General features: G+C 35.3%; 1 protein-coding gene across 10 annotated transcripts in view; it reads right to left on the bottom strand.

Annotated features, from left to right (window-relative positions):
- Positions 1-24,240, bottom strand: part of SPIN1 (spindlin 1) — a 109,761-nt gene that overhangs the window by 5,274 nt on the left and 80,247 nt on the right. For all 10 annotated transcript variants that reach the window (XM_074201548.1, XM_074201552.1, XM_074201547.1 and 7 more), the window contains 2 exons: positions 14,795-15,048; positions 12,162-12,395 (listed from right to left, as the gene is read on the bottom strand). In XM_074201548.1, coding sequence (XP_074057649.1) covers positions 12,162-12,395; positions 14,795-15,048 — 488 coding nt within the window. The remainder of the gene's footprint in view (positions 1-12,161; positions 12,396-14,794; positions 15,049-24,240) is intronic.

Below are 24,240 nucleotides of genomic sequence, written 5' to 3' on the forward strand. Positions count from 1 at the left end.
GACATTCCCCTGGAGGAGACATTATGCACCTAAGTATATACAAAATAAATAAAAGGAAATTTAAAGTGGGAAAGACTGCAGAGAATCAATAAAGACTTCATGTAGGCAGTAATATTTGAACTGAACAAAATCCTCTGCTTGGCATTTAAAAGATCTTTTTAGCCTAGCCTCCTCTTCCTATCTTTCCATTACACCTTATTCCCTCTGCCCCTTAATCTACAAACTAATGACAATGGCCTCCTCCTTCTCTTGACTCTGGGCCTTTCCTGTGTTTGAAATGCTTTCCCTCTCATCTGTGCATACTGGCCTTCCTAGCTTCTCATAAATCCATTTAAAATCTCAATCTCTACAGGAAGCCTTTCCCAATTCCTCTTAAACATAATGCTTTCAACTCTTATTAATCCTTTTTATAGCTTGCTTTATATACGAGTTGTTACCCTAACCCCAAAAGGCTGGAAGTTTCCAGAATGCATGGATTGCTGTTTTGCCTCTGGTTGTGTCCCCAGTGCTTAGCATGGTACCTTGCAACCCAGATTAAAAGAAAGACAATTGGGAAACAATTTTTACAACCAGTGTTCTGACAAAGCACTCATTTCTAAAATATATAGAGAACAAAGTCAAATTTATAAAGAATACAAGTCATTCCACTATTGATAAATGATCAAAGCATAGGAACAGGCAATTCTCAGATGAAGAAATTACAGCTATCTATAGTCACATGAAAAAATGCTCTAAAATCATTGATTTAGATCTAAGGTACCACCTTACACCAATCAGATTGGCCAATATAGCTAAAATAAGAAAATGATCAATGTTGGAGGGGATGTGGGAAAACTGGGACATTAATATATTGTTAGTGGAGTTGTAAACTGAAATTTGACCTTTCTGTAGAACAATTTAAAAATATACAATAAATCTGCACATCCTTTGATCCAGCAATACCTGTACTTCGTCTATATCACAAACATCACCAAAAAAAGGGTAAAAAACCCACATGTACAAAAATATTTATAGCAGCTCTTTTCATAGTGCTAAAGAACTGGAAATTGAGGGTATGCCCATCAATTGGGGAATGGCTGAACAGTTATGGTATATGAATGTTATGGAGTGCTACTATTCTATAAGAAATCATGAATGGTTGAACTTTAGAGAAGCATGGAAAAAAAGTACGTGAATCGATGCTGAGCAAAGTGAGCAGAACCAGAAGAACACTGTATACACTAACAGCAACATTGGGTTGATGATCAACTGTGATGAACTGGTTTATTTCAAAACTTGTATTGGAAAACATCATCTATATTCAGAAAAGGGACAACCAAGTTTAAATGCAGACCAAAGATTACTTTCCTCAATTTTTACAAGCGGTCTTATTATGTTTTTGTCCTAATTTGGAGTTGAATCTTCTTTCACAACATGATCGATATGGATCTGTGTTTAGCATGGTTATACTTATATAATCTATACTGGATTCTTTTTTGAGGGGGGAGGAAAGAGAGGGAAAGAAAAAGGTAAAACTCAAAATGTTACCAAAAAAAATATGATTGTTGAAAACTATCATTGCATATAGTTAGAAAAATAAAATATCAATTAAAAATCTGAGGGTACAATATAGTTCAAGCACAAACAATAACCCTGAAAAGCAACAGGAGATGAAGAACCATGCAGGAAGAGTAAAAAGATTAGTTTGGCTGGACAACAGAATGCAAGAAGGAGTAATATATATTATAGACTGGAAACAAAGGTTGGAGCCAGGTTTCAAAGGTCTTTACATGCCAGAGAAACAAGTTTAGATTGCATCCTAGAAACAGTAAAGATAATCTCTGTAATTTACTGAATAGGGGAGTAAAACAGTTACAGAGTGCATTAGGACAATAATTATAAGCTACATGAAAAATGGAGTGCAGTGGGGAGTGGGGGTGGATGGGAGGGAAAAATTGAAGGAGATATTTAAGACCACTGAAATCCTTCTAGCTAGGGCTCATAAGGGTAAGGCTTGAAGAAGTGACTTTGTGGGTAGATAATTTGGGACAAAAAGTATAAAGACTTAATAAGGGGCAGCTAGGTGGCACAGTGGATAAAGCACCGTCCCTGGAGTCAGGAGTACCTGGGTTCAAATCCGGTCTCAGACACTTAATAATTACCTAGCTGTGTGGCCTTGGGCAAGCCACTTAACCCCATTTGCCTTGCAAAAACCTAAAAAAAAAAAAAGACTTAATAAGATTTGGCAACCAATAAAGAATGTGGGGTGTGGAAGAATAAAGGAAGGAAGGATGACACGAAGCACGGTGAATCCAGTATGTGACAGAAATGGAAAATACAAAATAATAACGAGTTTTGGGAAAAATAAAATTAGTTGTTTTCAACATGTTGAACTTAGAAATATCTAACAATAGTGAAGTAGGATTAGAGAATAGAAAAAGATTATGGTTAGATAGCTAGAAGTTATCAACAAAGACATAATTAATGAACTGTGGAAACCTATGAAGTTAAAAAAGAATACGATGCAGCAAGTACAGACGGTCCAGAACTGAACCTTGAAATATACCAAGGATCAGGATTATGATATGGTTAATGATCTGGCAAAGAAGAGTAAGAAGAATTACTCAAGCAAGAAGGGAAAACAAAGAGAATAGTATCTTAAAACTCAGAGAGGGTAAAGTACAGAAAAGGAAGGCAAGTAGCCAACTGTATTCAAATACTAAAAATGACGATTTTAAGAGTCATCAGGAAGGCGGAGCCAAGAAGGCAACAAGAAGGGATCATGTCTTAGGCACTCTCTCATAAAACTTATAAGCTAAGGACTGTAACTAAATTTTACAGAGACAGAACCCACAGAGGGACCCAGTAAGGCAGTTCTCCTACTCAAGGTAACCTGGAAAAGAGCAGAAAGGCTCTGCTCCCCAGGGTTGGAGAGGCGGCCAGTCAGAGGGATGGCCTGCCAGAGCGAAAGAACTTCAGCCTCCTGGAGGCAGCCCCAGGGCACTGGGAGCTACTGCTTACAGCAGCGGGGTACTTTCCTGACCTACGACCTGGGGAGCACCAGGCACAAATTGGGGGAACAGGGGGGACCTCTGCCAGAGAGAGCAGGTGAAGCCCAGCCCTCAGGGCACACAGCAAGCAGCTTGGCCAAGGCAGTCCAGATCCAGGAAACACAAGCAGGCGGAGCTGGTAAGCAGGAGCCCCCAGGGCAAAAGCCCATTGAGCTAAGGCAGGGGCATGAAGAGAGAGACTGCAGAACTCTGTCCTCTGCCCCTAGAACAGGACTCTGGGGTTCTGACCACATTCAGATCCTGATCTCAGTCTAGCCCCCCCCCCCCCAATAGAACAGCAGGGCCCCCCCCCCCACCTCAGCCCCATGGCAGAGGGGGGGGTGCATATGGTCATTCACAGACCAGAAGGGAGGACAGAGCCTCACACACTGAGACCCTTGTGGGAGTGTCCCAAAAGCTCAGGAAGCACCCTTAAAACAAGCTAAGGCTGGGGAAATGAGCAAGCAGAGAAACCAGCGGAACACCATTGAGAAATATTTTGCCTGTGAGCCCAAGAAGGATCAAAATACTCAGTCTGAAGATGAGGAAGCACAAGCTCCTGCATCTAAAGACTCCAAGAAAAAAACAGAAATTGGGCTCAGGCTATGACAGAGCTCAAAAAAGACTTTGAAAATCAAATGAGGGAGTTAGAAGAAAAACTGGGAAAAGAAATGAGAGAGATGCAGGAAAAACATGAAAATGAAGTCAGCAGCTTAGTCAAGGAAATTTAAAAAAATAGCATGCTATTAGGTCAAATGGATAAAACAGTTCAAAAAGTTATGGAGAAGAATACTTTAAAAAGCAGAATTAGCCAAATGGAAAAAGAGATAACAAAGCTCTCTGAGGGAAAACAAATCCTTCAGACAAAGAATAGAACTCAGGGAGATTGACAAATTTTCGAGAAATCAGGAATCAATACTTCAAAACCAAAAGAATGAAAAATTAGAAGAAAATGTGAACCATCTCATTGAAAAAACAACTGATATGGAAAACAGACTTAGGAAAGATAATTAAAAAATTATTGGAATACCTGAAAGTCATGATCAGGAAAGGAGCCTTGACATCATTTTCAAAGAATTACTACAGGAAAATTGCCCTGATATCCTAGAAGTAGAGGGCAAAATAGAAATGGAGAGAATTCACCAATCCCCCAGAGAAAGAGATCCCAAAAAACCAACCAACAGGGATATTATAGCTAAGTTCCAGAACTTCCAAATCAAAGAGAAAATATTACAAGTGGCCAGAAGGACACAATTCAAATACCGTGGAGATGTGATCAGGATCTCACAGGACTTAGCAGCAACTACATTAAAAACTCGTAGGGCTTGGAATATAATATGCCAGAAGGCAGAAGAGCTCAGAATGCAACCGAGAATCAACTACCCAGCAAAACTGAATGTCCTCTTCCAGGGAAAAAAGATGGACTTTCAATGAACCACAGGAATTTCAAATGATCCTGCTGGAATGGCTAGCGCTGAACAGAAGGTTTAATCTTCAAATACAGGACTCAGGTGAAGCATAGAGATTGGAAGAGAAGGAGAAAATATGAGAGACTTAATGATGATGAACTGCATGTATTCCTGTATAGAAAAATGAACCTTCTCAATTAACAGAGCAGGTAGAAGGAGCTTTTATAGATGAAGCACAGGAGAAAGCTGAATTTAAAGATAAAATATGGTGTAAAAATGGAGTCAATAGAAAAAAGGGAAATGTAATGGGAGAAAGGAAAAAGAAGAGGGGGAATAGGCCAAGATATTTCATATAATAAGATTTTTCTTTATTATAATGAGCTATTGCAATGATATGGAAGGGAGGAAGGCAAGGGGGAATGAGGGAATCTTCACTCTCATCAGAGGTGGCTAGGAGAGCAAACAGCATATATATTCAATGGAGTCTAGACATCTGGAGTAAGAAGGGGGGGATGTGAGTGATGGAGGAGAGGATGGACCATGGGCAGAGTGGTCAGATATAACACATTTTCTTTTTTATTTCTTGCAAGGGGCTCTGACTGGATGGCCTGTCCAGGACCATCGGGCAAGGTGGATGCTGGGCCTAAGGGGTGGTATGGGGGCTCGGGGCCTCTTGGCCCCAGGGCCAGAGATCTGTCTGCTGTGCCACTGAGCTACCCTACAACAGAGTCAGAGTGAAAGGAGAGAGAACATAGTAGAATAGAGAAAATAGCACATGGTAGTAGAGAAATACCAAAGGAGGGAGTTGCAATCAGCAATGGCAACAGTGAAAAAATATGGAAGTAACTTTTCTGATGGACTTATCATAAAGAATGTGATCCACCCATGACAGAGTTGGTGGTGTTGGAACACAGACTGAAGCACATTTTATTATTATTATTATTATTATTATTGGGGGGGGGACAGGGCAAATGGGGCTGGGTGGCCTGCCTGGGGCCTCATCATGGGGTGATCGTTGGGTGTCTGAGGCTGGATTTGTACCCAGGTGCTCCTGGCTCAAGGGCCAGTGCTCTGTCTGCCACCCAGCTGCCCCTACTATTATTACTATTTTATGTCTTTTTTCTTCTTTTTTTGGTTTATGCAGGGCAGTGGGGTTGGGGTGGCTTGCATGCCACACAACTGGGTGATTGTTGGGTGTACAGGGCTGGATATGGGCTTGGGTGCTCCTGGCTCCAGGGCTGGTGCTCAGTCCACTGCGTACTTGGCCATACCTACAATTATTACTATTATTTTTTTAATTTTAATTTTTTTCTCTCCCCTTTACTTTAGCACTCAAGTGAGTCTATATCTTTTGGGGGGAGGGGGTACTTTGTTTACTCTTAAACAAGAATATTTTATTAATTTATAAAAAAAACATGGTTTGTACAAAATGATAATAAGTAAAAAAATTAAATTAAAAAAAGAGTCATCAGTCTCTGAGCATTGGTAACTTTGGAGAAATCAGTTGAATGATAAGGTTTTTTAAAAAGATTTTTTAAAAAGGTGAGAGGAAACGGAGGCACAATAACTGAGTATTTTGTGTTTTTCCTAGGATTCTGAATAAAAAAAGAAAATAAAGATATAGAACAAGGAAAGTCTAAAAGGAAAGGAAGGGTGTCAAGTAGGAATTTTTTAGGGGGAGGTTGAGTATGGCAGAATAGGGAGATGATGATGAAAACAGCCTTTCTTAAATTTTTTAAAGTAATGAATGAGTGAAGTTTCTCTGTTGAAAAGAAATGATGTGAGAGATATAAAAAGAATAAAGTAAACCTCTTCAGGGAATGCAAAAGTAAATCAACTGAGGAGAAGTTAAAAAAAGACTACCTTGCTGACATGAAGAATACAGTGAACATGGTTTCATGACTTCCCTATAGAACCATTCAACAGAAAGTACTGAGGACATGCAGGTAATGAAAGAAATTCGGGATTTGTCAAGGCATGATAAGGATAAAAGGGTAATGTGATTCAATAGAGAAGAAGGTAAAATTCATCTGGCTACCTGCAAAGGAAATATTGGAAAGAGTAAAAGTAAGTAGCAGGTGAGTAGTGAGAGGAAGAATGAATTACAGGGTACACAGTGAGAACATGGAATAAGTTTAGGGAGAATGATAACTAGGAAGAGATGGAATGACAGGTTATTTGAGATAAAGGAATTTTAGAATTTTTCATCATGGAAGTATAACTCCTGTGGATGATGGTGAGATTCAAGGGTGTGACTGCCCCAGTGACTAAAGTGGAATGAGAGATATATTAAGGAGGGAGAAAGAACTGGTGACCAACATTTATCTGCCACCAAAATCTGAAATGGGCAATGTGTTTTGATAGAGTGGCAAAAGGAAGGAGGAAAAAGTTGCTGAGGGAACCGAGCAAAGAAATACAATGTGTTAATGGTGAAAAAAGGAGTATGCTAATTCTACCAATCACCCATAGAGCTAGGATAGTTTCTGATAGAAGGTATAAATTGTACTAGAAAGAATAGTCATAGATATAGTTAGACAAGTTAGATGCTTCAAAATGTTTATTATGCAAAGATTAGCATGCACATTAATCTAGTTGCTATCCTGCTGTGTTTGATGTAAGAAGAATTAGGTTTAAACCCTGCTTCTGATATTTACCAGTCTGATGAAAACCCTCTAACAAAAACATCTTAAAAACATGCCAGTTACTGCTGTTACGATGAACAATCCAGTTCAGGACTATCCAACCTTAGTTTAATCGAAACAATACATTGTATTTTGATTTGCCATTTGAGTGAGAGTTCTGGTAGTTTGGCTTTATTTAAAAGCATTTAGTAAACCCACAGGGAGCCCATAAAAAATCACCCTGCAGACTGCATTTTTAACAACCCTGCCTTTTTTAAAACATTCCCCAAGTGATCAAAATTGATATTCCTTTGGGCACAATATCTGTAGCTGTCTCCCTCAAAAATGAGTTATTCACTTCTGAGTCAGAGAATCCCTAACTTCCTTCCTGGTTACCAGACCACTCAGTCCAGAAATTGCCTAGGACAACTTGGAAGGTCAGCAGTAAAACCTGGCTGCACCAGGGTAAGAGGGGAGCACAGTCCAATGCAAGCCTCAGCAGCAGACCCTATCCCAGGAGGCCAGGAGCAGGCCTTGGAAGCCACCCAGCAGCTGCTTCCAGAGATCTCAGTCCACAGAAGGTAAGGGGATCAGGGGAGATTGAAGAGGTTTTTTTGCTCTCCCTGAGGCAGGATTTTGTGATTTTTGCCAATACTCAGATCCAGGTCACAGTCTAGAGCCCCAGTATCAGGAGCAGGGACCCCCCTCATGGTTCCAAAGCAGAAAGAAGTGCTTATGGTTATCCACATAGGGAGATGATGGTGAACAGGCCAGGAGAGCAGTCATAGAGGAATTGAGAACTTGCAGGTTGCGGGGGAAGGGGGGGGAGATGCCTGAAAACTCCCAAAAGCTTAGGACAGTACATTCTCCACCCCAGAAGCAGAACCCCATCTTAACAAAGAGTTAAAATCAAGTCAGACTGAGGAAGTGAACAACAGAAGAAAAAAAAATCTGACCACAATTATTTTGGGTTTTATGGAAGATCAAAATATATACTCAAAGGATAAGAAAGTCAGTTTCTGCATCCAAAAGTCTCCAAGAAAAATATGAATTGGTCTCAGGCAAAGGAAGAGCTAAGAAAAGATTCTGAAAATCAACTAAGGGAGGCAGAGGAAAAATTGGGAAGAGAAATGAGAATGATGTAGGAAAATCATTAAAACCAAGACAGCAGCTTGATGAAGGTGACACAAAAAATACTGAAGAAAATAACATCTTAAAAACCAGTTTGGGTCAAATGGAAAAAGTAGTCCAAAAGGCCAATGAGGAAAAGAATGCCTTAAAAATTAGAACTGGTCAGATGGAAAAGGCAATACAAAAGCTCTCCTCAAAATGTAGAATGGAGCTAAGGGAAGTTGATGATTTTGTGAGAAATCAAGGATCAATAAAACAAAACCAAAAGAATATATGAAATATTTCATTGGAAAAACAACTGATCTGAAAAAGCAGATCCAGAAGAGAGAATTTAAAAATTATTGGTCTACCTGAAAGTCATGACCAAAAAAAGAGTCTAGACTTCATTTTTCAAGAAATTCTCCAAGAAAATGTCCCTGATATCCTAGAAGCAGAGGAAAAAAATAGAAATTGAGGGAATCCATCGAACATCTCCTGAAAGAGATTCTAAAATAAAAACTCCCAGCAAAATTATAGTCAAATTCCAGAACCCTCAAGTCAAGGAGGAAATATTACAAGCAGCCAGAAAGAAAAAAGATCAAATATCAGGATTACACAGGATTTAAGTGTCTACTATAAGACTAATAAGGTTTGAAATATGATATTCCAGAAAGCAAAAGAGCTTAGAATACAAATCAAGTACCTAGCAAAACTGGACATCCTCTTTCAGGAGAAAAGATAGACATTCAATGAAATAGTAGACTTTCAAATTTTCCTGTTGAAATGACCAAAGCAGAACAGAAAATTTGATTTTCAAGTAAAGGACTCAGTTGAAGCATAGATAGGGTGGATGGGAAGGGCAAATTATAAGGTATTTAATGATGTTGAACTGCTTGTATTCCTGAATGGGAAGATGATACTGATAACTCATATGACCTCATTTAATAGAGTAGTTAGAAGAGCTTATTTAGGCAAGGCACAGGAGGGAGTTGAATATGAAGGTATAAAATATTAAAAAGAAGTTAATGGGGGGGGAGAAAGGGAAAGGGGAGGTAGAATAGGGTAAATTATTTCACATTAAAGAGGCAAGAAAAAAAGCTTTTGCAGTAGAGTGGAAGAGGGGAGAGGTGTGAGTGAGCAATGAAACTCTCATGTGAATTGTTCAGTGAGGGAATAACATACACACTCAACTGCATATAGAAATTTATCTTACTTTAGAGGAAAACAGAAAAGGAAAAGGATGGAAATAAGGGGGTGGGGTATGAAGGAAGTATAGGAGATAGAAGGAAGAGAAAATCATGGGAGAGGGTAATCAGATGCAATACCCTTATAAGGAGGGATAGAGTGAAAGGAGAGAGAATAGAAAAAAATGGGAGTGAGGGGATCAGGATGGAGAGAAATACAGCTAGCAATGGTGACTGTAGGAAAAATACTGAAACAAATTTTTCCGATAAATAACCTCATTTCTCAGAGAACTGAGAGTCATATTTATTAAAAATGAGAGCCATTCCCTAATTGATGGATGATCAAGAGATAGGATTGTATATTGATTTGCCATTTGAGTGAGAGTTCTGGTAGTTTGGCTTTATTTTCAGATGAGGTTATATCAATGCAATTTACTTAACTTTCTTTAAAAAAACAATTCTGAGCTACTGCTATCTTATACATTGGATTGGCTAATAGGACAGAAAGAGAAAATGACAAACATTGGAAGGGATGTAGGGAAATTGAGACATTGATGCACCATTGGAAGAGTTGTAAAATGATTAAACAATTCTGTAAAGCAATTTTAATAATAAAGGACCATGCCAACCCTTTGGACTAATCATGCCATCACAAGGTCTATATTCCAGAAGAGATGAAATATGGAAAGATAAGATACATGGGAAAACTGATAGCAGCTCTCTTCTGGTGGAGGGGAGCTTCTGGATTGAGGGAATGCCCAGCAGTTGGGGAATGGCTAAAGAAATGGTGGTATGTGAATGAAATGCTGTTCTGTTATGGGAGTGATGAACAGGGTACTATCAGCAAAATAACTTACACAAGCAGATGCAATGGGAAATGTACCTTATACCAATTAACAGTTATATGGCATGATGATCAACTGTGAGTAGTCTACCTTTTCTCAGCTATGCTGTGACTCCCAAAAAACTCTGAAGGACTTATGATAAAGAATGCTATCTATTGCAAAGACTTAGCTGATGATGTACTCCCCCCCCCACTTTATTTTTCTTGAGGTTTCTTTTTGTGTATGTGCAGTTTTTTAAACATATTTTTACAATATGATTATTGTAGTAATGTTTTTCACATTTTTCTTTTGTTTTCTTTTTGCAAGGCGGGGTTAAGTGACTTGCCCAAGGTCACACAGCCAGGTAATTATTAAGTGTCTGAGGTCACATTTGAACTCAGGTTCTCCTGACTCCAGGGCTGGAGCTCTATCCACTGCGCCACTTAGCTGCCCCATGGCTACACATTTTTAACCTATACCAAGTAATATGTTTTCTCAATGAGGGGAGTGGGTTGGGAAGGAGAGGGAGAATTTGGAACTCAAGGTTTTGGGAGGAAATGCTGGAACTTGTTTTTGAATGTAGCTGAGGGAAAAAATTTTAAAATTAAAAAAAAAAAACCAAAAACATTGGCCCTAATTTTGCATCAGAAATCTGATAAAAGTTAAATATAGAATTCTAATTCTTTTCAAGTAGCTATGATATTGTTTGGCCAAAGACTGATAAGTTATCATTAGCTGTGCCAGTTGGAAAATTTTTTTACTTAATGCCTTTAACTATTAAATATTAACCTGTGCTGTCTGTGCTCCACTGCTGGTTCAGAATGTATGAAAAGAAAACAATCCTTTCCCTTGCTCCCCCAAACAAAGCCTCAGGGACTTACACCTGAGATGAGATTCTGATATCTAATTAAGAAAAAAAGAAGGGTTACTTATAAGAAAGGCTAACTATAAACAAAATCACATAATATCTGAGGGCCCTGTGACCCAAAGCACCATTTTAATGGTGCTCTGAATAGTGAGATGGCAAGTTTTCCAATAAACCTGTTCTTGCTGTAACTTTCATATAAAAAGCAGATTTTTTTTTATTCCAAAAATCAGATAGATCCAAAAGTCCTGGCTATTCAAAGTATTTATTACTAATTAGGAGGAAAATGTATATAAAAATTATGAAATGTATCTGCTAAGTCAAAATAAAAAATTAAGTTTTCAAAAACTGTCCACTCTCTTTAAAAATTCAGAAATCTAGGGGCAGCTAGGTGGCACAGTGGATAGAGCACTGGCCCTGGAGTCAGGAGTACCTGAGTTCAAATCCAGCCTCAGACATTTAATAATTACCTAGCTGTGTGGCTTTGGGCAAGCCAACTCCACTGCCTTGCAAAAAACTAAAAAAAAAAAAAAAAAAAAAAAAATTCAGAGATCTCACTCCCAGGTATACTCAAAGGACATAAAAGATAGAAAGAAAAGACTTGTATATACAAAAATATTTATAACAGTATTATTTGTGATAACAAAAAGTTGAAACAAAATATGTGCTTTACAATTAGGAAATGGAAGAAAAAATAAAACTTATGTACAGAAATATAATAGATTACTGAAATAATGGGTTAAGGGAAAACAGCAGAAATAATAATATGCAAAATTAGAATAACATCATAAAAAACACTGCTAAAAAGGCAATACAACTCAAACTCAAACATATATATCCTATTTATCAAAGTCAAAGCACAGTCTTTTTTGTTAACTGTTAAATTACAAAAGTTGAAAAAAATGACCTGTATAATCAGCAGCAATCATGCTATTTAAGTTTTACTCAAATGTTTTTAGAGTGTGTACTAGCTTCTTATATAGCATGAGTTGAAAAGTCTTTGTCCTTTAAAAACAAAACATATTTGATATCCAAGCTGGTTATTTTTTAAATCTTACTTTAGTAATTTTTTTTTTACCCAAACCAAGAAAAGCAAATAAAAACTTCTCAGATACTTACTAGAATCTGGCATGATACGGAGGTCACCTTCTTTATAATCATCTAAAAGCTGGTACATGTACAAGACAGGATCTTTCTCATAGGTAATATAAAACCACGTGTTCATTATAGGAGCTCTAGCTAAGACCATTCCCCTCCATTCGTCCTTTGAGCCATCCTCTGTCTCAAACATATGTTCCACTGCTTTTCCAATCATTGTATCTGCCAAATGGGCATCACTGATTCGAGAAGATGCTGAAAAACATCAAAATTTTATAATGTACATTTTACTGAATACTTTTTGAGAGTTTGTCTTACTAAGAGTCTACCTGAAGTTGAATGTTTTTCTTTATTCATTTCTGAATTTAAAACATTCCCTCAGTTGTTTTAACTGGTTTAAAAACAATATGTAGTTTAAAATATTACTTTTACATACTTCCAAATTTGTTATGTGATAGGGTAAAAAAATTAAATTTCTTAATAAATTAAATTTAAAATTCCTTGACAAAGTTCTTTCAATACATTAGAACAATTCAAACAGATTTTTAAGGATTGTTACATACTATTAAAATTAATCTAATTTTATCTTTCCAGCAGTTTGAAATGTTAGATCCGAGAATGCCTAACTTCCTTCTAGTTCTATAGTCTGGACATTAATTTTAAAATAGCAACTTAGGGAAATAAATTTCCTTCTCTTCCTTTTCCCCTTCCCAAATTATATTTTCAAGATTAACGTCTGCAATTTGCAACAATACATAACCTACATTACTTTCAACGACTGCAAAGAACTGACAATTCATTGTACTTTTTGAATTACAGATTTAATATTAAGTGCTAAGATTTTCAAATAATGAAGAATTTAGACAGTATATTTTAATCTGCATAAGAGATTTATCTTCTTTGAGTTTATGTGATTACAGTGTAATGAGACTCATATACAGCTTTTAGAAGCAAAAGGAAGATAATCACAATAGGCATCATCTGCACTATAGATTTTATGTTGCAGCAGGTCTTACGCTAGCAGCCTTATCAGAACGGGCCATGATGAACTCTTGACAAGTGTTTTTAACTAATGTTGAAGGAATCAAGAAGATAGTAATAACATACAAATTACATTTTTGACAAAGTAGTTAAGGAACATGTAATTTCCAAGATGTTTTGGGAAAAACTCTCTAAATCTTCAGCAGGAAGTCTTTAGAAGTAATAATAATTCAAATTTATCAAATCCTTTAAGCACTCTACCATCCTGTGAGGCAGAGAGATAGGTATGACTATGTTCAGGAGAAGTTATGTATCAAAAGAAAGAAGCAAATGAAGCTTCTGTAGAAATTCTGTCTTTAATACCAGTACAATGTCAAAGGAGTTACTTTAGACAATGCTCTGACTTCCTGGAAATAATTAAATTTAAAATGTAATTACCCAACTTTCTTATTCATCAGATATAGAACTGAATGACTTTGTTTCCAATCGAACCCAGCAATAAAAGTTTATTATCACTGAGAGTTCAAAAGAATACAACATAACTATCATGAAATAAGTGACTTATTCTAAAATCAACAATACTCATTTTTAACAAACCAGTCACTACTTTACAGACAAATTTTATACATTTACAAATTCTATTGTTGTTGGGATGCTTTTTGAAAATTCATAATAAGATATTTTATATAAACACATCATGCACACCTTAAGTCTAATTCTAAATGCCTGTACTGTTAAATTACCAATTATTTTTAAGTTAAAGCTATTAAATAAAACACTAAAAGATGCAAAGCATAAAAATAACAAAAAGTTTTTTTTTTAAAAAAAGGTATGCTATCATTGTCCTCCAATACTTGTAGGGTGGTTGCCTAGAGCAGTGGTTTGATTTGTTTCACTGGGCCCAAGAAGGCAGAACTGTGAGTGACTAATGCACATTAGAATGAATCAATTTCTGGCAACAACAGCCATCCAAAAGTAGTGGAAATAAACACCTCATCAGTAAAGATTATCACGTAGGAAAAAAAATAACAAAACAGTAGAGACATTGTTCTTTAGATGCTCACTATTCTTTAACAAAGAGAGTAATATTAAATGAGTCAATGATAGAATTATTCAGCTGATTAAATAAACTAGGTTGCTAATAATTCATCAAAATGTAATTGTAAAGCAGTTAAAAAAAAGACTCTTGAAAATTCTTCAAAACTAAATATTATATTATGACCTGGATTAAAATTTTCCTTTTCTAGCCCCAAATCCAGTAAGAAAGCAAACTCTTTGTGGGCCACCACTGTTTTTCAATTGTTCTTTGTATGTCTAGAACATTTCACAATATCTTACAAGATTGGTAAGCACTTAAATACTTAAAATCTCTATTTACTTATTTGTTGGAATCATTCAACAAAGACTCTTTTACTGTTCAATTAGCCATTTTTTAAAATGACCTGAAGACTGTAATCTAATTGCTCAGAGCACTATACCCTAAGGACTACAGAAACCACAGGACTTACAAAGGAGCTCTAAGATTTAACTGAGGAAATCAGAAGAGGAGTGCTTAATTTTTTAATTAGTTCAAAAAATAAGGATGCATAAGTACACTTGGAGGTATACTCCTCAAAGTAATTACCTATGTCTACCTTCAAAGTATACTACATACATACAACAAAATAACTTACCAACTCTGTCAGGAAGGACTTCAAGTGCTGAAACTCGTTCATCTTTGTGAAGTTCTAGTCCATAAACACAGTCAAATCCATCATATTTTATAAGATAGAGAGAAGGATTTACAGGAACCTGATCCAGAACTGTCCCTTTCCACTGAGTTACAGGTCCACTCCCTTCCTTCCATCCATGTTGAATTCTACATCCTACAATGTTTCTCCGGGGTTGAGAAATAGGTTTGCTGGGTCCCACGTTGCTTCGATGTTTTCTGTATACATATACACACACACACACACACACATATATATATATATATATATACACACATAATATACCACTTCAGGAATGCAATTTTACACATTATTATTATTGTTATTAGTTTTTTGCAAGGCAATGGGGTTAACTGACTTGCCCAAGGTCACAGAGCTAGGTAATTATTAAGTGTGTGAGTTCAAATTTGAACTCAGGTCCTCCTGACTCCAGAGCTCTATCCACTGTGCCACCTATCTGCCCCTTACAATAAAGTTTTTAGAACATACCATCTCTAGGTAATGACATGCATCATCTCACAAAGAAGTTTTGTCAATTTGATTAATTCACATGGCATGAAAAATTTCAATGTCTTATCCACACCAAAGCAATGAATGGCTTAAATATAATTTTTTCAAATTTTTGAAATTGTTAACTTAGCTCAACAGTTTCCCTGGTTTGAGGAGGTGCTCAAACATTTTGACTTAAAGAAACTATTCATTTCAGAGTGCCTGGTTATATTTGACTCTTCATCAACCCACTCTAGGCCTTGCCCTCTATCCACCCCACACATCTAGCTGCCCCTTTATTTCAGAGCACTCTGCAGAATTGGTAGCAATATAAAGTAGTTGACAATATTCAATTTTATATGTGTGTGTATACACACATATATCAAGAAAGAGTCAGAAGCCAGGCGAGGGGACAGCAGGGGATATCATAGGAGTTCTCAGATAGTTATTAGCTTTGTGACCCTGAGAAAAGGGCATAAATTCACTCAGTCTTTGTTTTTTCATTTATTAAAAAAAGCGATAATAGCACTTACCTTACAGGGTTGTTGCAAGGATCAAATGAGATAATATTTGTAAAGAACTCTGTAAATCCTACATCAAGTTCAAAATTACATAAGAATAAATAAATTCTTATAAAAAGAAAGGCAATGAAACCCAAATAAAATTGAAAAAAATATCGAGAATGTCTAAAGAACATAACCAAGCTCCCTAAAACATTTGCACAAAAGTATCCCTTATACTCCTCTATTTGGTGGCCAGGAAGGAGTATAAACTAAGATATCAAGAAAAGAGTTGGAGTAAAGACAATATTGAGGTTTTTTGGGAGGACAACCTGAGATTTAAAATGAAAACAGGAAAGAGTGACAAAGCCACAAAAAACTGAGAAGAAATGTGAGATATTTCTATTTTCTCAGGAGTCAGCCACTAATAACAGTAATAAACAATAGCTGACTTTATAATGCTTGAAGATCTGTAAAACACACATAAATTACCTGATTTGAGTAATCACAACAACCCTATGAGGTTGATAATTCAAGCATTATTATTCCTATTTTATAGCTGACCTAAGAAGCTCAGAGGGTGACATGACCTAACCACAGCCAAAGATATTAAGTGCCAGAGCTCTTTATGCTTGCATCAGATATTTAATATGAAAAAATCTAAAGAGCTAAACAATGTGTGCCCATACAGCTACTAGAGAGAAAAATCAACTAAAATATTAGAAAAGTATGCCCAGTCTAAGGTAAGGCCTAGTAACCATTAATGCCTCTACAAACCTAAGAATCTTAAGAGTAGAGTCCAGGCTTCAGCTTTAAGCTTCAAATATAACTTTGCATTTAACAGAGCAGGAAAATCTCTTTCACCTTATTTTTACATGACTCTGAATAAAAGATACCCCAGTATAAAAATAAGCAGTAATGAACCATATAAGTTTTCCACAAATTATTCTACTATGAAATAATATTTTATAACATAAAACTATAAGATAAAAGTACTAATAATATTTGGATAGGATTACTTTTCCCCAGGCCTGCTTGTAAGGTAAATACAATGATTTTTTTCCCTAATATCAATAAACACCAGCAAAAGCATGTCTTAAAGAATACTTTAAAAAGTAATTAATATAGTTAAAACCAATGAGGCTCAGATGAAAACTAAGTCTTATCTGATGCTGAATAAAAGGTCTACACCAAAGGAAATAAATGAAATAGTAAATAATCAAACAATTTGGCTACCATGGAAGTTTAGATAAATAGGTCAAGACTATTTATTCAACTCTTATTCTTAAGTTTTATTTTAAAAGGTAGCAGCGATTATTAAATGAACTTTGTTACCTCCTTTGAAATGACTTGGAATATTCAAAAGTATTTACATTTTGCCTTTACTAAACTTGGCAGAAGTAAAATACATTCTGAAACTCTTGATTCAAAGAAAATATATCACTGTCCACCACAATTGCTACTTTGTAAGATCAATTTATCTTTAAAGATTCAATTTGATTCCTAAAATTCAATGTGCAAAGGGAAAACTTTACAAATCAGATACTTCTTTAGCCCTTAGAGGTGGCTCAAATGGACTGCTTGCCAAAACTGTAAGAGTAATTTCACTGTCTGCTCACTAATGTGGAAGGTGTGCTTATAAAAAAAGATGAAATTAAAAGCATATAAATATTACAATTATACATAACACAATTTTGTATGAAATACAAAATTTCTGAAACCAAAGAATTTTTTTTATTTTTTTATTTTTATTTTTTATTTATTCTATCAGGGTGGTTCCTTGCCCAATTGTATCGAGTACTAAAATAAACATCTTGTAGAATAAACAAAGCTTAGAATGGAAACTAAATTATACATTATCCAAAGTACAAATCTAGAATACAAATCACAGTATTTTGAGGGAGAACAATCTGCTCCACTATCAAATTGCTGGTAAAAGGGAGTCTTTTTTTTTTTTAAAGTCAAAGAATTTGTACAAATACACTAGTACATTTCAGTCAAAGGTACTGCTGTTTAATTTCCATTTAATTGTTTTATTCACAGCTGATGTAGTGTTTACTGTTCAGGGAATCTCAGCAATTACTGTCTCAGGATCATTTTTTAAGTTGTGGACTTTGTAATACATATTTCAAACATCAAATTTTGCTTAAAGTGTAAGTAAGCAAAATAAAAGGATTTGACTTTAAGTGATTTAACAAAATAAATAGTTATGGGAAGTTTGGAGTGCTACCACAAATTTCTGCATATGAAAAATTGAAATAGGATTCTGGGGGAAATTATATTAAAATATTGCCATTAGTAACTGAAAATCAATTAGCACTTGATTGAAAATTGTTTTGCAACTGGGATATTATTCCCATTTTACATATAAAGAAAACTGAATTTGGTATAATATAGGATTTAATCAATCTTCTTTTCAGGTAGAATGGTGATACTATATATCTTAGAGTAGTTGGCAGAATAAATGATGCCAAAGTGTTTAGTATAGTATAAAAATGTTGACTTGTTACTGGGGTCCGGATTAAATAACACAAAGATAATGTGAATGATTTCCTAAGAAGGGTTAATTTAGAGTTTATCTAGCTGAATAGAACTTGAGAAGTTTGACATGTTTTTAAAAGGCAAACATGGCAATTCTTCAGATTACTAGTTTTTCTTGTATTGTGAAATTTTAAAAAACATTAGATATGATTAGAAATATGAATTCTCTTCTAATTAAGAGAATATGCCTTTTAATATGTATTCTTATATGAAATTTTTCTAAAATACTGTAAAATGCTGCTAGAGAAGCTACTCTTGCTATATTGAATTATGAAAATGAAATGTAATGAGAGTCTTTGGAAGTTGCCTTTTCTCTTAAATTCTTTTGACTTGATATGAGGACCTCCCAATCAGAGTTGTGCTCTAAATTTGTAACTGTGCTTGGGGTAAAGTTACTCTGAAATGGAACAAACTGATATCCTAGGGCTAGAGTAAATTTAGTATTTTATGAACTGAAACTGGTAAAAAAAAAAAGCAAGAATAAAACTATTAAATATTCAGTGAGTTATGTTTTCCACTAGTCTCCTAAAAGGAAAACATAAATATAATATAAATTAGCACAACAGGTCCAAGTAATAAAAAATTAAGCATTCTAAACTACAGAAAGCAAGTCTCTGAAAGTGGCCAGAAAGTTTAAGAACTAGAAAAAAGTCTGGCGTGTTGTAAACACAATATAAATGAATTATTATTATTACCTTTTAATTGAATGCAATTACTCCATATTTTATATAACTCTACACTGAGTTTTAGATGTTACTTAATCTGTATTTCATTTTATATGATGGCGAAGCCTGGACACTCCTTTAACTTAACTTACTCATCGAGTTAAAAATTTCTAACTCTAACTGGATTCTGAACTTCACCTAAAGTGGCCAGCTGTCCTACCCCTTATTTTCTCAACAGAGCAGATCAAAGAGGGGTAGTTGTATATCTAAATGTTAAAACCTATCATTATTTAAATATACTTTAGAACATTATATGTATATGGTGAATTTTATTTCAAACAATTAGTAGAAATATATGAAAATTTCTGTTAGTGAACACCAATAATTTGAGCTAAGGCTATTGGTTATTTTACAAAGATACAACAATTGTAATTCCTACTCTAACACGATTAATGAAGTTATTTTGAAGACAATGGGGTTAAGTGATTTGCCCAAGGTCACGCAGCTAGGCAATTATTAAGTGTATGAGAACTGAATTTGAACTCAGGTCTGACTGACTCCAGGGCCAGTGCTCTACCCACTGTGCCACCTAGTTAACCCAATTAATCAAGTTTTGATATTTTCAGCAGAATTTTGTGGATAGAACATTAATTTATATATTTCAGAATTTGATTTCAGGTATACTTATAAGATTGCTAAGTCAATTATGCACTCTTTCAGGAGTTGCATGTCCCATGGTGGATGTTTGCCTTTGGGAGAAAATTGAGAGAGCAACCTTATAAAGGCAAAGGAAGGATTCTCTTGATTTGGGTCTGTCATTGAGCTACTTTTTTCTTAATGGGAAAATTTCCCACTTAAATAATTTTGAACCCTATGAACAAAGTGGAGCTTCAATTAGCTATTAACTATCCCTTTTGCCTTGAATAAAACAGTGTTTCCCTTGTTAAGGCTTCTCCAAATAATCATGATCACGTTTCCCAGTTTCTCAATTCTGACCCTTCTGTTTAGCTCTGTGTTCAATTAACATTTTGATCATGTTTACCTCAGTAACAGCATATTCAGCTAACATAATACTCTCATGATAAAGTGACTAGCATAGTATCTTGACCAGTTAAATAAATGTTCCTCCTCCAAAATGCCCTGGTAAGTACCTAACATGTCTGTACTCTGGATATTGGCAATAGTAATAAATTACATCTACACTGTTGTAGGATGTACCCAGCCTAAAGTGCAAATTAAGTGACCTGTTCTCATCTAACTGAAATACAATCAAAACAAGTTTCTCTAGATTCTGTAATTTTCTGGTTCCAGTTTTACTACTATAAAAGCAATTATGTAAAACCCTTCTTTGTCAGGGCAAATGACTTGATTTGTTGGCAACCACTAGGCCTTGCAAATATATCACTGTCCTTGGGACTTTGGGTTTCAGTTTCTCTTTGTATCAGATTCTACAATTATACCCACTTCTGCAAAGAAGGGAGGAAGGTACATTTTTTCCTTCTCTTCTCCAAGACCAACCTTAATCAAGACTGTCATAAACAATGCAAGGTATTGCAGTTCTTTCCATTCATATTTATTGTCAATGTGTATGTCATTTTCCTGGTTTTGTTTATTTTTATATTTTGTTTATTTCATAAAGAACTTCATTAAAAGGCAGCATGTGAAAAAGTGCATTGACTCTGGAATCTGAGGACCTAGGTTCAAATTTTAACTCTCATATGTAAGACCAGATCACTTATCTTCCTTGACCTCAGTTGTTTTTTTTTAGGTTTTTGCAAGGCAAATGGGGTTAAGTGGCTTGCCCAAGGTCACACAGCTAGGTAATTACTAAATGTCTGAGACGGGATTTGAACTCAGGTACTCCTGACTCCAGGGCCAGTGCTTTATCCACTACACCACCTAGCTGCCCCTCATTCCCTTCATTTTTAACAGTACAAAAGTATTCTATGATATTTAAATACCATGATTTGCTCAACCATTCCCCAATTAGTGGACACCCCTTAGTTTTCAGGTTTCCCCTCCAGAAAAAAGAACTATTATATTTTTGTATACACAGAGCCTTTTCCTCTTTAAGGTTTAGACCTAGTAGTGGTACACTGGAGTCATCGAGAGAGTATGAATAGTTTCATAACCCTGGGGTCTATAAATCAAAACTGCTACCAGAGCATCTGTTTTCTCACAGCTCCTATTAGAATTAGTCATTTTTTTTACCCCCTTGGTCAACTTTGTCAGTTTGATGAGTGTGAAGTGGAAATTCAAAATTCCTTTAATTTATATTTTTTCTAATTATTAACAATTGAGTTGGGTTTTTTTTTTTGGTTTTAAAATGTGCTGAGAACTTAGATCGTTTCCTCTCAAAACTTTGTGCTTAGATCCCTTGACAATTAATTCATTAGGAGTGGTAATTATTGTTATATATTTGAATCAATAAATCTTAGAAATGACTTTATCAAAGCAACTTGCTTCAAAGAGTTTTCTAAGTTTTCTATTTGTCTTTTGATGCCTATTCATGAACTCTTTCTCTACTCAGACTTGAAAAATTAAGATATCAGTTACATGTCTATTTGGAGCTTATCTTTTATATGGTAGGAGATGTTGGTCTGTCAAGAGTGCAGTTCCATTTCTTCTCTCCATTTTGAAGAAAAACAAGATTTTATACAAACAATAAATGGAATCTTTGGATTTATCAAGCACTAGGCTACTGTGCTCATTTGCTTCTGTATATAAACATCTGCTGCACTGATTGACCTCTTCAGTTCTTAATCAGTACCCAAACTGTTTTAATGATTTCTGCTTTATATTATTTTGATATCTAGTACTGCTACACTTCATTCCTTCCCAATGCTTTCTCATTAATTTCCCTTAAAGAATCATGACTTTTTGTTGTTCTAAATGAATGGTTTTTTCCCTAGCTCTCTACTGGAATTTTTACAGAAATGGAACTAAATAAATTTAGGAAGATTTGTTCAACTTCACAGAAATAATCAGTATTTCTCCAATTATTAGCTAACTTTATATATATATATATATATATATATATATATATATATATATATATATATAATGAATGTTGTACAGTTACTTTCTTATAATCCTTTGGTGTGTGAACTGACAGGTAGACTATCAAGAATTTGTTTCCTATGTGTTTTTAAATATCAACAAAATTCATGAGGAAAAGAAAAATTATAACACTTTTAAATGCTGGATGATTTATATGGGCTTAACTTTTATGTCCTGCAACTTTGCTGAAGTTATTATTTCAAATAATTTTTAGTTGGTTCTTTAGGATTCTCTAAATACAACATCATTTATTATCTGTTTCCTCTTTGCCAATCCTCAATTTTTTTCATGTCTTATTTCTAGTACAGAATCAAATAATAATAGTGAGTAGGACATTAGGCTTTATCCCTGAAGATTTCCATTTTATCACTATTACATACAGTTAGTTCCTGATTTCAGAAATTAACAACTTAAGAGTTTTTAAGGAAAGATCCATTATTCCTATGTTTTTTGGCATTTTATAAGCACTTCATTATATTTGTCCTGTTGTAGTTAAGGTTCTAGCTTACCTAATCTCTCTTAGTTCATATTAGGACAAAAAAGACACACATCAAAAGTACCACACAATCTTTCTGGCTACCTTTGCTCAAGGTGTCATCCTCAAATCCTCACTCTCTCACTCTTCCCCAGTCAATCAATTGCCAGTCCAATTGTTTCTATCTTTGTAAGATTTCTTATATCTTATTTCTTATATCCCTCTAGTCTGATTCTGCCACCATCTTAATTTCGGCCCTTGTCACCTTATGCCTGAACTTTTGTAATAGTCTGCTTATGTCTCCCTGCTCCAATGTATTCTCACTCAGCTGTCAAACTGATAATCCTAAAGGACAGGTTTTACCATACATCATATCACATTTCCCTATTCATTAACTATTATGGCTTTCCAAGATAGAGATTCAAATATAAAAAATCCTTTATAAACTGGCCCCTACCTACCCATCCAGTCCATCTCATGCGTCATTCCCTGTCTCCTTTACCCCCTATTGTATTCTAGGATGTTGTAAGTTGGGCCTCATGATCCTTGAACATGATAATGCACCACTGGACTCCAAGCATTATCACTGACCATTCTCATATTTGAAATATACTGCCTCTCGATTTCCACGCCCTACCTTCCTTGGTTTCCTTTAAGCTTCAACTCAAGTTCTACTGCAAGAAGCTTTTCCCAGAACTTCTAACAAACCTTCCCTCTCAGTCAGCCTCCAATTTATCCTGTAGCTATTTCTTTATATCTTGTCTCCCTTGTGAGCTCTGAGGGACAGGGACTCTTTTTGCCTTTCCATATACCACCAGTGTTTATCATACATACTATCCTAGACACAGCAGGCACTTAATGCAGACAAACTTGAACTGCCTTGACCATCTGATGTAGAAAAGTTTGCCTTGGCAGGAAGCATGGCTACAAGTGAACCAGAGATTTCTAATGTCAGCTGAAGGTATGTGGTAAGGGGAACAGAATGAGAGCTATCAGTAGTAAAGTATGATGTAAAGTCCTCAAGTAAAAAAGGGAGGAAAAGGGTGCTGTGAAAAATGAGAATATGAGGATTGCCAGGTTGTAGTAGAAATTTCTAGTTGAGACTATGTGAACAGTGGTCTTGGGATTGATGGCTTAATATAAATAACCACATTTCTTTTCTAATTAATCTGTCATTCATATAATATAAATGAGATCTCTATTTTTGAAATATGCTGACAGAAATAAAATACAAATTCAAATTCATAGTAGAAAATCTCAGAACATTTTCTAGTACTACATATAGAAAGCAAAATAGTAAAGACGAGAACTTAAAATCTCATAAAAATTTAATATATATATATATATATATATACACACACACACATATATGTGTGTGTTCTCTGCTACAAAATTTGGTTTAGTTTTTAGTCCAGGAATAGCTAAAAATGACATGTGAAATAATGAATAAATTTTTATTATTAACACATACATACTTATCAGTTATTTAATATACCTGCTTTATGTCACCCCAGTAGATTCCAATTACTTAAGGACAGGAACTATGTTCTTAACATATATTTATATCCCCTCATAAAAACTAGTACAATACATTGTACATCAGTAGACTTTACACACACACACACACACACACACACACACACACACACACGTAGAGAAGTCAGCTGTAAGGGTTTTCCT

Source organism: Macrotis lagotis, chromosome X (genome assembly GCF_037893015.1).
Source record: "Macrotis lagotis isolate mMagLag1 chromosome X, bilby.v1.9.chrom.fasta, whole genome shotgun sequence".
Classification (NCBI taxonomy): Eukaryota; Metazoa; Chordata; class Mammalia; order Peramelemorphia; family Peramelidae; genus Macrotis; species Macrotis lagotis.